The sequence below is a fragment of the Delphinapterus leucas genome, chromosome 10 (assembly GCF_059928025.1).
Source record: "Delphinapterus leucas isolate spDelLeu-1000000601 "Yukka" chromosome 10, BTC_Dleu_Yukka2, whole genome shotgun sequence".
Taxonomy (NCBI): Eukaryota; Metazoa; Chordata; class Mammalia; order Artiodactyla; family Monodontidae; genus Delphinapterus; species Delphinapterus leucas.
Window position 1 is genome coordinate 103,971,020 of NC_143138.1, and position 15,261 is coordinate 103,986,280.

The window sequence follows — 15,261 nt, forward strand, 5'->3', positions numbered from 1 at the left end:
TGCTTATGGAATAACCTCAACCCTGGGTCTTGGGTGTCCTGCAGCTCATTACTTTTGTGGAAAGAACCTTCCACCAGGAATTGGAGCTTGTGTCTTTGTTGCGAGGGTTTCCATGGCCGTGCTTCATCCGACTCTTGGTGGGGGTGGACCCAGACGTCCGTGCTGGTCAGGACTCTTCAGGTGATGTCAAGGACAGCCAGGGTTGGGGGCCAGCATCAACTCGGACCACTGGTTTTCACACCCGGCAGCACCCTGCATCACCCGAGAGGTGACAAAGGATTCCGGGGTCCCGCTTCCAGAGGTCCTGACTTAGCTGGTGTGGATCACACACCTGCTGCAATCACCGTGCCCATGAGTTCAATCCTATCAGACTCCGAAGTGCCCCGTCCTCCAATGGTCAGGTATCTTTTTGGGCTGAAGGCTTACTTGGGTTTTTGCATGTGTTTTCCTTACCTGGACTTCTTTTCTCTGCTGCAGCCAAGAAGCAGCCTGTGTCGGTCCATTTGCTGTTTTTAGATAATGCTCCCTTCTTTGGGGTCTGGTCGCCTTTATGCTTTTTGTCTTGGCTTCTTGGTTTTGGCAGTGTCACTCACGTAACGTTTTGGGTGTAAATCCATTTTTTTCCTGCGTGCCATTTCTGATTCTTCCCTCGGAGCGTTCAAGTCTTTGCTCCGTTCCAGAGAGCTGTCGGCGGTGCTCTTCGGACGCTGCCTCTTGTCCTTCGCATTCGGTGTACGTTGCATCCTTTGTGGTCCTTCTCCACACCTCTTAACCTCTCTTTCATATTTTCCTGCCCTTTCCCTCTCCATCTGCAGTGTGCTCGAATTCCTTACCTTTAAAACTATGTCAAAATCACTTAATTTCACATTTCAGTGATTACGTTTACTTGTAGAAGTTGCATTTGCTTCATTGTAAGATCGACGTGCTTTGCTCGCTTTCATGTTTCCCTGTTTCGGCTTAACGTTTTCTAGTCCTTATTTGATCTCATTAATAATTTTAAGCACATTTCCTTTATACTTCACATTGGTTTGTTATTTCAATTTCATGGTAAGCTAGTCCTTCCTATTTCTTCTCCCACTCCGCCGCTCAGAGACTCACTTCGTTATCCCTGAGATAGGAGCCCTTATCTTTCAGAGATCTACATTGGAATATTTATGACTGAAATGGCATGCTGCCTAGGGTTTGCTTCAAAAGAATCGAGTGTGGAGGAAGTGAGCACGAGTGCAGACGGGGTGAGACTGGCCTCCTGGTCTGTAGTTTTCACGTATGAGTTCATCTTCACCAAGGATTTTTTTTTTCCTTTTGGGGATTCTCACGCTCTGCGTTGTGGAAATACTGCTAGAGAGCGCACTTTTGTCTTCTTTGGCTAGTTGGCCTCACGGAGTTCATGATAAGGTTTTTTTAAGACTGTTAACTCGTCTCTAGGATCTCTGCAACGTGTGCTCCGTGTAAACTGGGACCTTGCACCAGGATGCGTAAGCTGGAACCTTCAGGCTAGAGCCTTGGAGACCTAAGCTGCTCTGCTGCTTCTCCAGCTGCTGGGCGGATTCATTTTAGTTCCCCCGTCGCTGAAGGGCAGTTTCTCCAGGATCCCAGGCTTCAGCTGAAGTCTGGCTTCTGGCTCTCAAATGCGGGGGCACCAGGGCAAGTCTCCATTCCGGAGGAGCACTCAAACCCCTCCCTGCATCCTCTGGGGTTTACTTCTCAGCCAGTACTGATGACATCTACTACTTTATCAGCGACACACAGCAATTCCCTTTTTGTCTCTCAAGCTCTGCGCCCACACATTTCCAACAGATCTATTCTGTGTGCGTGGGGTGGAGGAAGCACCCACAGTGGCTCACTCTGCCGTGTTGTTGGTTATTAACGGCATATAGGAAATAATTTACCTTCTTGTGTTTACATTTGTAACTAAGGAGTTCTCTTATTTTCTTATCCTTGGGTTCCTTAGATAGATAATATATCGTCTGAATATGCTAATAAGAATCATAGTTAATACTTGTTTGCCTACAAACAATATTATCCATTATTTCAAACTGTCCTCAGAAAAAAATCTCTGTACCAAGGATGCCATCACTTATCTCTGCTGTGCACGTGGATGACTTGAGTCTCAGAGCAGTTAGACGATGTTCCCCAGATCACTCAAGGCCACACAGGGCGTGTGGAGCTGGGACTGCAGGCCAGGCACCCGCTTCAGGGTCTGCACGGCCGACCCCACCCTCCATCCCTCGTTACACAATCGACGCGTTTGCTGTTTTAAAAATGTGCGTGTGAACGAAGTGGCTAAAGTTCCGGAATAAACGTCCAGTGCATGCGTCCCGCGGGCTAGGAAGACGGTCCACACCCAGTAGCCGGTCCTCTCCGTACCACCGGCACGTCCCGTGGGCTAGGAAGACGGTCCACGCCCAGCAGCCGGTTCCCTCCGTACCACCGGCACGTCCCGTGGGCTAGGAAGACGGTCCACGCCCAGCAGCCGGTCCCCTCCGTGCCACCGGCACATGGTAGGAAGACGGTCCACGCCCAGCAGCCGGTTCCCTCCGTACCACCGGCACGTGCCCGTGGGCTAGGAAGATGGTCCACGCCCAGCAGCCGGGCCTCTCCGTACCACCGGCACGTGGTTTGAGCCACGCGACTGGAGCTGGCCCACGAGACGGGAGCGGAAGTGACGTGGAGACACCTGTTTCAGGTGGGCAGGCAGCCACCTGATGCTGATCTTCACCTGGGAAGTAAACCTGGGCTGGATAAGGCCCTGGCTTTGAGGAGGGGGTTTCCGTCGTGGCCGCTTGTGCCAGTTCCTACCACTTGCCCCAGTTCCAGCAATGCTTTTCCCTGCTGCTGTGCAGAGAAAGTAAAAACCGCCGATGACCGGTCCAGTGACCAATACACACACTCACCTTAATCTCAGATTCTGATGACCTCATCTCTCTCTTGTATATTCAATCCCCTGCTCTTAGCTGGACCCTCCTCATTTCTTTTATTTCATTTAAACATCCTCATCGTGGTTATGTTTATAGAAAGAGCCTTTACCTTTTAGAGATACATAATGAAATATTTATGGGTTAAACGGCAAGGTGCCTGGGACTTGCTTCAAAATAACCCAGCAGGGCTTCCCTGGTGGCGCAGCGGTTGAGAGTCTGCCTGCCGATGCAGGGGACACGGGTTCGTGCCCCGGTCCGGGAAGATCCCACATGCCGTGGAGCGGCTGGGCCCGTGAGCCATGGCCGCTGAGCCTGCGCGTCCGGAGCCTGTGCTCCGCGACGGGAGAGGCCACGACAGTGAGAGACCCACATACCGCAAAAAACAAACAAACAAACAAACAAAAAACAGCATTGGGGGAGTAGTGGGTAGAGATGAAATAAGACTGGTCGTGAGCCAGTAACTACTGAAGCTGGGTGAGGGCTACGCAGGGAGTCATCACACTCGTCCATTTACTTTTCTCTAGATATATTTGAAATTTTTTATAATGCACAGTTTTTCTTAAAATGATATATACAAATTAATAGAAGAAGAAAAACTTTCTCATGAAAGTATTTTTTGAAAATTGAAGAAGAAAATGTGTTTATCGCAACCTATGAAAGACACACGCCTCCAGTGCCTCTTCATCTCACCCTCCCCCAGTTAATCAGAAATGGGGACCCGGGAGGATTTTTGTTTCACTGCCGACTTTGAAGACGGGGGAGCGGCTGAGAGCCAAATACTCAGGCGCCTGTAGGAGCTGGAAAAGCTGAGGAGACGATTTCCTCCTGGAGCCTCCAGACAGAACTGCAGCCCCATCAGCACCTTGATTTTAGCTCAGTGGGACCTGCTTTGAACTTCTGACACGCAGTACTTTTTTCCCAGCCTCTAAGTCATCATTTAGTGGTTTACAGAGCCCCGGTCACACCATCGAGGTGTTAGCAACGCAGTAAAGCATCGCGGCAGAAGTTATATGGTTAAGTACAACCAATGAGGTGCAGAACATTTAAAAAAAAGCCGGAGAGAAGCAACACTACGTCACATTCCAAAGATGCTGAGAAGTGTCAGTAATTCCACCACCTGGAGACCGACGGGCGAAGACACACAGGCACCGCACCTACAACGGGCAGATCTGCAGACGGTGAGTCAGCATGTAAAGTACAATTTCACAACGGTGCAAAGATAATAAATTTGTGTTAATCTAAGTCACTAGGTTTGTAGTAAAGTTTTACAGCAGCAATCAGAAACTAATACACACATGTTCCAGCTGCACAGAAACGGGATCTCAGTTGGCCGTGAACTTCCCTTAGAGCTGTCAGCAAACAAGAGGTTCAGACCCTGGCCTCTCGGACAGGAGAGTCTGGCTCAAATCCCAGTCTGCCCACAGCAGGCCACCTAACTGTCCTGTGTCTCCGTTTCTTCATTTGTCAGACGGGAATGACAACAGCGCCTGAACAGTAAGCGGCCTTGTTGGGAGGACTTACATGTGAACACGGCTGTCCTGGGAACCAGGCATGTGGTGAGCCCCCGACAATGTCAGTTACTGCTGTCAGTGGTGGTAGCTTTCTCATCTTTCCAGCCACTGATTTGCCTGTTCCTTTGCCAACACCGCACTGTTCTGATGCATGGCAAAGGGTCAACACACTGTTGTCTTCCTTCATCATTAGTTAATTATATAATGATTAATTCTCCATATAAAGTTTAAAGCTTTTCATACAGTTGCATGAAAGAGAAAAACGAGCACTGATTTCACCCATGGTATTGGAACAAACTGGAGATTCATATGAAGAAGTACAAAACACCACTCCACAGACCCTAGAACAGCTGAAATCAACAAGATGACAACGCCAAGGGCTGGCAAAGGCGTGGAACCACTAGGCCCCTCACACACTGCTGGAGGGAATATAAAACGGTACAACCACCACTTCGGAAAGCAGTTCAATGGTTTTCACAAAGGTAAACCAACACGCGACCGTTCACCCAGAAATTCCACGTCTAGGTATTTACTCAGGTAAAGTGAAACCACATGTCCACACAAAGACGTGTACATGAATGTCCACAGCGGCTTTTTCGTAATATCCCCAAACTGGAAACAACCCAAATGTCCACCAACTAGGGAGTGGACGTTCGTGCAACGGAATAAGAGGCGGCAATCCAGAGGCAGGGTCCCCGGTTCATCCTGCAACAGAGCTGAGCGCCAGCAGCATCACACAGAGCAAAGGCAACCGGGCGAAAGTGCCGACGCAGCACCCGCTCAGCTGAAACTCTAGGGCAGGCCAGTGATCACCAGGGGTGGAAAGCTGACCTGGGCAGCCTGGGGTCGGGGGAGAGGCTGACTGCAAAGGGGCCCGAGGGGACTTTCTGAGGTGAGGAAAACGTTCCATATCTCAATTGTGGTGATGGTTACCCAAGGGTGATACGTTTATCAAAATTCACTGGACTGTGTGTGTAAAAAGGATGCATTTTATCGAGTCTAAACTGTACTTCAAAAAAGCTGATTTTTTTTTAAAAAGAGAAAAGAAACAAACATAACATTGGGATTCAGTGGGATTGCATTATTTATACAGTAATTTTGGAAGACGTTTTAAAGCAACACTACGGTTCCCATCCCGTGTCCGCAAGGCTCTCTTCCTGGACTCCCGTGTTCACACCCGCCGTTTTAACGCCTGTGGAGGGAGCCTCGCGCACAGGTCTCCAGCCTCAACCTTTTCTCTGAGCTCCCAACCCCAGAACTGCCACCCGACTTCCTTACACCTGGTGGCTCAATCTCTCTCAACCCAACGTGTAGGGACCAAGCTTGCAATCTTCCCACTCAGAGCAGAATCCTGGTACGACTTCCGTCCAAATAAACCCACTCCTTCCCTCTAAGGTGTGTCCGGACCACCCGACTCTGGTTCTTTTTTCCCCTGTAAACGTCTCTCTACCTGTGGACTGTCTTCCTTTGCCACCCCCTGCCACCCACCTCATAAGACACCATCTCCATCCCAGAGGTCAGCGCAGCCTCCTGGCCCCCTGACACACTCAGTTTGTTCCCCTTTCACGGCCAGGGTGGTCTAGTCCCATTACGGCATCTCCACTGTGCCTGGAACCTGGGTGGGCCCTGTCACGCCTTCTGTCTAACCCCGCCTGGACCAGCGTGGAAGTGGGGCTCCCCCTACCTCGAGCCTAGGTGTGTGCTCTTCCCCTCCCCCCTCGGCCTGGCTTGAGTCCATTAATCCTTCCAATTCCAGCCCGAACACCCACCCTGGGTGCTCTCCTTGACCGCCTGCCCCACCCTCCAAACCTAATCAAACCTCCTGTCAGTCACCTAACACAATCACAATGCTGCCTTTTTCTGTAATGATTAGATCAACCTACAGCACCGCATCTAGAACCCGTGTCTTCCAGGCAGGGTCTCTGGGCGGCAGAAAACTGGAACCCAATCAACTCTTCTCGGGTTAAGCTGGCTGGCCCGCCCTCCTTCTATCCAATCACGACGGGCGATCCCGACACACTTATAAGAGGGGCCTGGGTGGTTCAAGACCAGTGAGTTTCCTGTAGGGCCGCTGAGAGGACAGGCCTGCTCCGCGGGAGATATTTCTGAAGGCTGCCCTCAGGCCGACGGTCGTGACTGCGAACACCCCTGGACTCCAGCGCCTCGGGCCCCTCCTCCCGGAAGAGTCGCCTGGAAGCCGCGCCGCGTCTCCAGACCCCCAGAGCCGGCCGCAGAGTCACGGCAGGGAGACTAGGTACGTGCCGGGCGCCCTGGGGGATGGGCACACCTTGTATGACGAGCTGGGCGCAGAGCCTCCGGTGCCCTGGGAGGGCCAGGGCCGGCTCCCCAGACGGCCTCGCCCTCCACACCTCTGCTCCCCACCTTCCTTCCCTCTTCCCTCTGGGGAGGGAAAGCTCCTCCAATCGGCCCAAGGTAATCTCGTCTCTCCCACCTCGTCCGGACACTTGGGCTGAATTAGTGAACCCTCCTGCAGGCCAAGCGCTACTGGCTCCTCTTTGAAGACAGTTTAACAGGTCACCCCAGACCCCTCCCTCCAGACACCGTGTCCCCCTGCCGCCAGCCCGACCCGGCGAGCTCCCGCCTGCGCAGTGGATGCGGGGGTGCGGAGGCGTGGCTGGAGCCCCCGGACTGACCCGGTTTCCTCTCTCGGGCAGGTTCCTCATGCAGGAGCAGAGACCCTCCAAGCGCTTTCGCTCAACGGCCCCTAATCAAGGTACGTGAGACACCCTCACCCCCTTTCCGGTGCTCCCCAGTTTTGACTCTACGTTTGCTGTTTACGTGTATGACACAGAAGGCGTTTTGTGGAGGACAGTGGCCCTCGCCTCAGTTTCCCCTCCAGACACCACCGTCTTCCTGTTTCTTAGCGCTACTTGCTGTTCTGTAAACGTCCCCGCTCCTGCCGACTTTCCCCTCTTGCGCAGGGTCTTCCCTCCCAGCAGAGAAGTGTGTAGCTGTCGGTCACGAGTTCTCAGCATCATGCCCACCCTCACTTTCCACACTGGAGCCCCGGGCCCCACCTCCCGCCCGCCTTCCAGGGACCCGTTACTCTGAGCGCAGACATCCTGTACCCCAGGGTTAATTCCCCCGCTTCTGAATTTTCCAGGACTTAGTAGTTGGGCTATTGTTTGCAAATTCAGTGTTCTCAAACTCTTCCCTGATTGTTAAAATTCACACCCAGTCAAGCGCTCTACCAACTTGACCCCCTTCCAACCTGCTCCAGCCTAGACTGGCAGTCTCACCCCAGCCGTCAACCCCCGCCATCGGCTGGGGAATCCCATCCCCCTCTGGAATTCTACACCCTCTTTCTTTTATCTGGTGTCCTTTTCTCCCTTGGCTTATTTTTTCTCATTGGAGCACCCAGCTCTCAACCCTCACCTCCCGGTTTTCCTAGCCAAGAACTGAGGAAAAAAATTACCCCATTTGGTGGTGACCCCAAATCCAGCTCCAGCCCAGGTCCCCACCTGGATGACCCAAACACCTTAGCTTCATCAGGTTCCTCCTCTGTCCTCCAAACCTGCATCTTCTTCCTTGGGAAAGGCTTCACGCCCTCCTGCCGGGGAAGGGGTGCGGGAGGAGCTCACAAGGGATGGGCAGGAGGGCGCCTGCAGACAGACGGGTCACCCAGGCGCCACCAGCCGCCGACCCCTTCACGCCTCCCCTGAGGCTGCAGCCCCTCCTTGCCAGCACCCCTGCTCCAGGCACACCTCTTCCCTGCCCCCCAAGTCCAGCTGTGATGCCCCTGCTGCCTTCCTTTCAATGGCTCTCCCGGGACCGCAGGGTAAACTCAAGCCTGGCTTAGCTTAAGGAGGCCTTGGGGAGCTGCCCCGCGTGCGGTGCTATCCTTCAGCTGCCCAGCTGTCCTTCAAGTCAGGGAGCCGGGCTCCCAGCCTCTCTGGCCTCCCTACCCCTCGGCCATCAGCGCCGTTACTTGGTCTTGTTTGCTTCTGTCTGTCTGTCCTATTGAAGTTTAGTGCAGTTAGGACAGGGACCGTCATTTTTATTCAAATTGAACCTCTCTGGTGAACCTAGACTCTGTGTCCCCATCAGTACAACGGGGATTATAATACCTGGCTGGCCAGGCAGCTGTGAGGGCTGAATGCCATGGCCCGTGGGGAGTGCCCAGCCTGGAGGAGGCTTGTGGCCGTCCAGGGGCACCCCCCACGCCCCCAGCCCCCAAGCCTCCCTCTGCTGAGTCTCTTTATCTCTCTCCACCTCAGGTGTTCATCCCCAGGAGACAGGCTGCCCTGGTGCAGAAGGCGGAGACCCTGGGGGGGCAGCTGGACCCCCGCAGCCAGGCCAGCCCTCGAGACCCTTTGCTTATGTGAACCCCATGAGGCGTGAGGCCCCCGCTTTCGTGGACTCGGCTCGCCTTGCACAGAGAGGCCGAGGCCACCGCAGGGGAGATAGCCAGGGGGCTGAAAGGGGCCGGGGCAGGGACCCCCGCCTGCACAGGGACCCCCGCCTGCAGGAGGGGCCGGGACGCCTGCTGGGGCCAGATCTGCATTTGGAGCTGGACAGCGGAGAGGTGCCCGAACAGCCCGCGGAGCCAGAAGCCAGGGAGACCCCTTTCACCAGAGCAGCCATGGCGGCTGCGGCACACGGACACGTGCTGCGGAACCCCAGCCCCGGCAGTGACACACTTAGGATGAGACCCCAGGGGCCGCCCAATGCCTACGGGTTCTGGGGTCTCAGGGAGGTCCAGCCTTCCGCCTGTTCCTACGTTGGGTTCATACCCTCGGGCTTTGCTTTGATAGTCATGCAGACACCCTCCGGCACCTACCTGTATTCGGTCGCAGCGCCCTATGCCCACCACAGCCAGCCCCTCTCTCTCTGACCTGGGCATTTGCTAAATACTCCAGGAGACCTTCCCCCAACTGGAGTCCCCTTCCTGTCCCCACTGTCTCCCCCGCTACCTGTATTGCCCAGACTGAACCTGCAAGCTCCCCCAGGATCCCGGCAGGCCCAGGTCTGCTTCCCACAGGACAGGCAGTGCCAAGGGACAGAGCAGTGCATGAGGTGTCTAGGCAGAGAGAGCCCCAGGGTGCTCACGAGATGGAGAAGCTGTGATCGGAGCTTCCCAGCGAGCGGCTGCAGGATCAGGATACTGACGGCGGTCCCCCAGCAGCCTGTGAAACCAGCCAGTGGTTCCCCTCTGAAGAAAAACACGGATCCTGAGAGTGACACATGTGGATGAGGCTTGGCTAAAGAGGAAATTCCAAGAGCTGCCTGTGAGGTGAGACCTACAGGGGAAGCAGAACTGGCCTGACATCAACACTCCCTCAAAAGCATCGGTGATTCCGAGAAAGCCATGAGGGGACCCCCTCGGATCCTGGAGAGCATACGACCCTGAGTCTCGAATTCCATAACCTGGACCAGGTGGCGCACGGACAGGAGGGGCTGGGTGCCATCGAGGCACAGGAAAGGGACCTGAATCCTAATCAGACCGGCCCGAAGCGGGAGCTTCCTCTGAGCTCGAGAGCTCACAGGCTGATAACAAAGCCCCTTCCTGTGAAATCCGGCTCCAGGCGAGTTGTTTTGCTGCCTGCCCTGAAAGCACAGATAATGCTTTTCAGCCAGGAAAAAAAAAAAGAAGTGGGAAGAAAAGAGGAAGAAGTGGGATGCAAGAAGGACCAGAAAGCAAGGAAATGGGTAAACTGTGTTATTAAGTCTGAATAAGTATGATCCTCGAAGAAAGGTGAATAATCTGGAATTGAAATCCCAGAAGGGGACCTCCCTGGTGGCGTAGTGGGTAAGAATCCACCTGCCAATGCAGGGGACATGGGTTCGTTCCCTGGCCCGGGAAGATCCCACGTGCCGCGGAGCAACGAAGCTCGTGCGCCACAACTACTGAGCCTGTGCTCCACAACTACTGAAGCCTGCGAGCCTAGAGCCCGTGCCCCGCAGCAAGAGAAGCCACCGCAATGAGAAGCCTGTGCACCGCAACGAAGAGTAGCCCCCGCTCGCCACAACTAGAGAAAGCCCGCGCACAGCAACGAAGACCCAACGCAGCCAACAAATAAAAAAAAAAAAAAAAAATTCCAGAAGCACTGACATCGAAATTTGGGGGATGTAGGAGTTCAAAGGAGCTACAAATTACTGAAATTCTGGTCTAGTCCTGGAATTCTATAGATGCTCAACCTGAGGGAGCAGAGGAACCCTGAGCATTTGTAAGCAGGTGGCCCCACTGGTAACTTCTAAAGGAGATGGAGTAGAATGAATAATTCCAAACAGATTGAGGAGCACGTGGATCCAAGAAAATTTGATGAATCAAACAAGAGGCAGACGGGGTCACAGAAACAGGGAGAAAGCAGGACACGGTTAAAACGCTACGTAAGGGGGCTTCCCTGGTGGTGCAGTGGTTGGGGGTCCGCCTGCCGATGCAGGGGGCGCGGGTTCGTGCCCCGGTCTGGGAAGATCCCACATGCCGCGGAGCGGCTGGGCCCGTGAGCCATGGCCGCTAGGCCTGTGCGTCCGGAGCCTGTGCTCCACAACGGGAGAGGCCACAACAGTGAGAGGCCCGCGTACCGCCAAAAAAAAAAAAAAAAAAAAAAAAAACACGCTAAGTAAGGAGCAAGTAAGTGGGTGGCGGCCTCTGTGCTCCTGGCTTCTAAGGGGTATTTTACACATTGACCATTAAACAGGTGTTTCCTGTACTTTTCTCACAGACATGTTTGATCAAGCCTAGATCACTCCCATCTTCTGAGTTTGATAAGAGGTTTATTATGAATTGGATTTTGTACTTTATTAAGCAGGCTTTGACCGCCTGACTTTGATTCATTTGTAAGAGAAAACATCCACGGTAAATGAAGAGAATTTTTCCCATGAAAGATTTTTTTCTTGTGTATCCAACCATCCCCTTAAATAAACCCTTCTCTCTGGCTTTTATTGGAGTACATCTTTTATTAAAATTTCACAGTTTTCATCTTACCAACGTCAGATGAGCTTACTGTAACCAGAAAAAGAAACACACAGAAAGACAAAGAACAAGTGTCTGCTTCCCCCACCCCCTGCCACTGTGTGCTTTCCCTACAGCCGTACAGGCCTATACGAACACATGTGTACTTAAAGGCATCTTTGGGGTTTTATTTTACAAAAATGGGGCATGCGATCCTCCTGGGGTCGCCCGGGGTGATTCAGGGTCCAGGCAGGTGTGGCAGGTGTGCCGGGGGCAGTGCTGGAACCCATTCTCCGTGTGAAGCAGGTGCCACGCAGACACCCAAGCTCGTCTGCGGCGGGAGCTGCTGCTTGCGGTCAACCTGGGTGCCCTGCGCTCAACCGCGCGTTTGTGCCATCACCTCCCTGGGAGCTGGCCGACCCTCTGCAAGGCGCACCCTTCAGGCTTTTCAGGGAACAACCCTCTGCCGATGGGCTGTTTCCACCACCAGAACGCTTTGCAAAACACTCGTACGCGGACTCTTCAGTACTGGCTCTTTTAATTTTATGAAATAAATCCTCAAAGTGAGATTCCCATGTCAAACAGTAGGGCCATATTTTATCTTAAGAGGTATTAAGAAATTGCATTCAGTGAGGTTGTATCCGTATCAATTCCCATCAGAGGGATACGAAGGCGCCGCTTCCCGCCCAGTCTTCCCAGCAATAAATGTTGGGACGCCATAATTTTTGCCAATCTCTTGAATAAAAATTTGTCATTATTGTTCTGATTTGTCTTGACTACTAATAAGGTTTAGTATCTTTTCATGCATTTATTACCACTTCTATTTCTTTCTCTGTTAATAGCCGATATATATCTTTTGCACAGTTTTCTATTGGGTTTTAAATCCTTTTCTTATCAAGCTGTAGGAACTTCTTGGATATTGGAAACAGTGATACTTTCTTGTCCGCGGGCGTTTCTTGGGCGCACTGGGTCCAGCCTCAGCTCACAGCCCAGCTTTCCCTGTGCCCAGCCCCCAGGCCCTGCTCCCTCCCCAGGGCCAGAGGCCCATGTCTGCCATGCACGGCCCACCTTACAGCAGCATGGAACCGTCTCCTCGGTCACTTCACTGTTTAGACATTGTCCAGGGTAAACTTGCCAATTCAGGGTTTCCAGGAAGAGCTCAGAGTTTCCCCATTCCTCCCTCTTCGGGTGCTTCCACCTACATTCCTGAAGACTTGCCAATGTCCAGGCGTCGGGAGGCTTTTTCTTTCATCTTTAGGCACCTTTAGTTTCTTTAGTTTAATAACGTACATATTAGAGTGGTGACTAATCGATTCGGAGACACATATTCAGCCTTTATTAATGGGATGTGTGTCCTCAAACTTGAAGACCACTGGTCTCTATTTTATATATAGGAAGCAGACATCGTTTCAATAATAAATCTGCATCAAGACAGTACGATCTAGGTGCCTGTCCTCTCACTGAGGACATGGCTGTTTACACCTTCACGCCACCAAAGAAGGCATCGAAGAGCCCGGCATGCACCTTGGTCATCTGACGATTAGGACGTGGGTCAGGACGCGGAAGCACACTTGCAGGAAGACTGGCAGCAGATGCTACAAGGCGCCCTGGCTGGGGGCTGTGGGCCTCGCCTCACTGGTCACCCGTTCTTCACCCCGATGATTCAAGTCTGCACAGGAGAACTCTGGACGGACCTCTGCCTTCAGGCGGGTAGGGACCCCACTCTCTCTCCTGCTCTCCATCGGTATGATAAGTTTTCTCTACTCTCCTTTGGAAGTTACACAGTGTACTGGGTTGAACCGTAGGAAATGGCCATCATGTTGGTCAAACATCCACAATTTCATACGGTTCAAGTGAATACGATTAATTTTTTAACACACATACGTGACTTAAAGTCTAATGTTAGTTGATCTCTATCTTTCTCTACCCTGTAAGGGCCTTTGGATATGTCTACCCTGATCACTACCAGTTCCATTTTACATGGTATTATTGTCTTATATTTCAGTTCCATTTTGTCATCACCAAAATAATCATTATTAACACCATTAGTGTTTATCATCGATACTTATTTCACTCTATTTCCACGAGTCACCAATCCGTTTGCTGTCTTCAACCATTCCTCCTTTGTCTAGTGTTCAGTCTCCTTCTTCCTGAAGTACCTTCCTCAGAGATTTTCGGTAAAGAGCAGCTCATGGTAAGCTCTGTCTGAAACATCTTTATAGCGTTCACACTCTTGAGTAACAGTTTAGCTGGATATAAAATTCTAGTTTGACAACTATGTTTTCTCTCACTGCCTTGCAGACATTTTCCTGTTGTTTTAGGCTGCTCTTGTTGCTGTTTTGAAACCTCTCAGAGCCCAAACACTGTGCTCGGGAGGTAAAATTCTGTTCCTCTTGGGCCCTTTTACAACATCCTTTCTGTCTTTGGTGTTCTGAAGTCTCCCTAGGAGATGTCCATACCTACATGTTTTTAAAACCTTTCTCTAGATTCATTGAGAATCTTCTGTCTGAGAATACATTTGATAACAAGTGGAAGATTCTAAGCTCTTATCCCTTTCATTTTCTCTCTTCTCCTCTGGAACCCCTGGTTGATGTATGCTGGGTCATGTGATTCTAACCTGTGTGTCTCGTAACTGTGCTGCATTCTGTACTGTGTTCTGCTGGTTTTCCTTAGATCTGTCTTCTGCTTTACTAGTTTTTCTACTCTATTCAGTCAGCTCTTTCATCTTGATTTAATGGATTCCTAATATTCCATTTTGTTCTTTTCTAAATCTACTGTGATTGGTTATTTGCTCTTTATTTCTGATTTTTATAAGACTTATTTTATTTCTTTCATCATTTTGAACATTGTTTTATAATTTCTCTCCGATTTTTCAGTTAACTGAAGTTTTCAGGGAACAAATCTTCCTGGTTTCCTTCCTTCTTTTCTTTTTTTTTCGCAGCAAAATCTCACTCACGGTGAAGTCGTCTCTTTTTTGGTGTCTGTGGACCTGTCTGTGTGCATATTTAGCTGATCCCAAGCAAGGTTTCTATTTACTGTGGAACTTCATAGTGCTTGGACTGTTAAAGTGACATTCCATGGTGGCTTTCTTTTCGCTTACGCCAGGTTTTGGGGATGGGGTGGGTGTGCCACCACCCCAGGAACAGACTCCGTGACAGTTTCTCAGCTTCTGGTCCCCACACCAGGAGGCAGAGTTTAAAGCCAGATTCTGGGTCCTCAGGAAGGGAAAGCCCAGGACTCTGGTTTTTCCTTGAGGATTACAGCCCCCTCTCCCAATCACAGTAGGGCCAGGCTTCCTTCCCTGAGTAGGTGTGTGAAGTGCATCCATTTCCCCACAGGGGTGTAGGAGTCACCTCAGCTTCAGTTCTTCCCCTCCTGTGGGCCAGGTGTGTGCACAAGACCCAAGCTCCCAATCTGTGGGCCCAAACTGGCCAGAGCTGCCGGTCCACGAGCCTGACGCCCCCACTCTCTCTCACTTCCCGCTTTGCTCTCACACCGGACGCCTTGCTTCCTGGCTTGCCGTCTATGGCAGCACGGAAGAGAAGCTAAAGGCACCGCCTCTGGGCCAGGCTGCTTGGGTTCCAACCCTGGCTGCACCACAGATGAGTTCCTTAACCTCACGGCTCTCAGTCTTCCTGGCCGTCACATCGTGGGACTCTCAGCTGAGTTCACAGACTCTAGGTGCTCAGCACTGTGCCCAGAACATGGTGCACACCCAACAGACACTACCTGCTATTATTTCAAAACGGGTGGGGTGGTCCCGTCTTACCCAGAACCCTACGTGCTGCTCAGGCTTCCTGTGGCCCCCGCTTAATCTTTCCTGCTTGTTGTTTATGCGTAAACTGTGTGACCCCAGTCTTTCAGAGCTCCGGCTCTATTCTGGGGGGTGGGGTTTGTAGCCACTTTGTTGGAAGGA

At 51.9% G+C, this 15,261-nt stretch overlaps 1 protein-coding gene across 1 annotated transcript; it reads left to right on the forward strand.

The window, feature by feature from the left end:
- The first annotated feature begins 7,044 nt into the window (after nucleotides 1-7,044).
- PRR20G (proline rich 20G) lies at nucleotides 7,045-9,297 on the forward strand. Its single transcript, XM_030759408.2, has 2 exons — nucleotides 7,045-7,163; nucleotides 8,668-9,297. The coding sequence occupies exons 1-2, from the start codon at nucleotides 7,112-7,114 to the stop codon at nucleotides 9,282-9,284; spliced, it is 669 nt and encodes a 222-aa protein (XP_030615268.2). The 5' UTR covers nucleotides 7,045-7,111; the 3' UTR covers nucleotides 9,285-9,297.
- Nucleotides 9,298-15,261: the final 5,964 nt, after the last annotated feature.

Coding starts and splice junctions, on each gene's coding strand:
- PRR20G (XM_030759408.2), top strand. CDS start 7,112: ATGCAGGAGCAGAGACCCTCCAAGCGCTTTCGCTCAACGGCCCCTAAT. Junction 7,164..8,667: donor CTCAACGGCCCCTAATCAAG/GTACGTGAGACA, acceptor TCTCCACCTCAG/GTGTTCATCCCCAGGAGACA.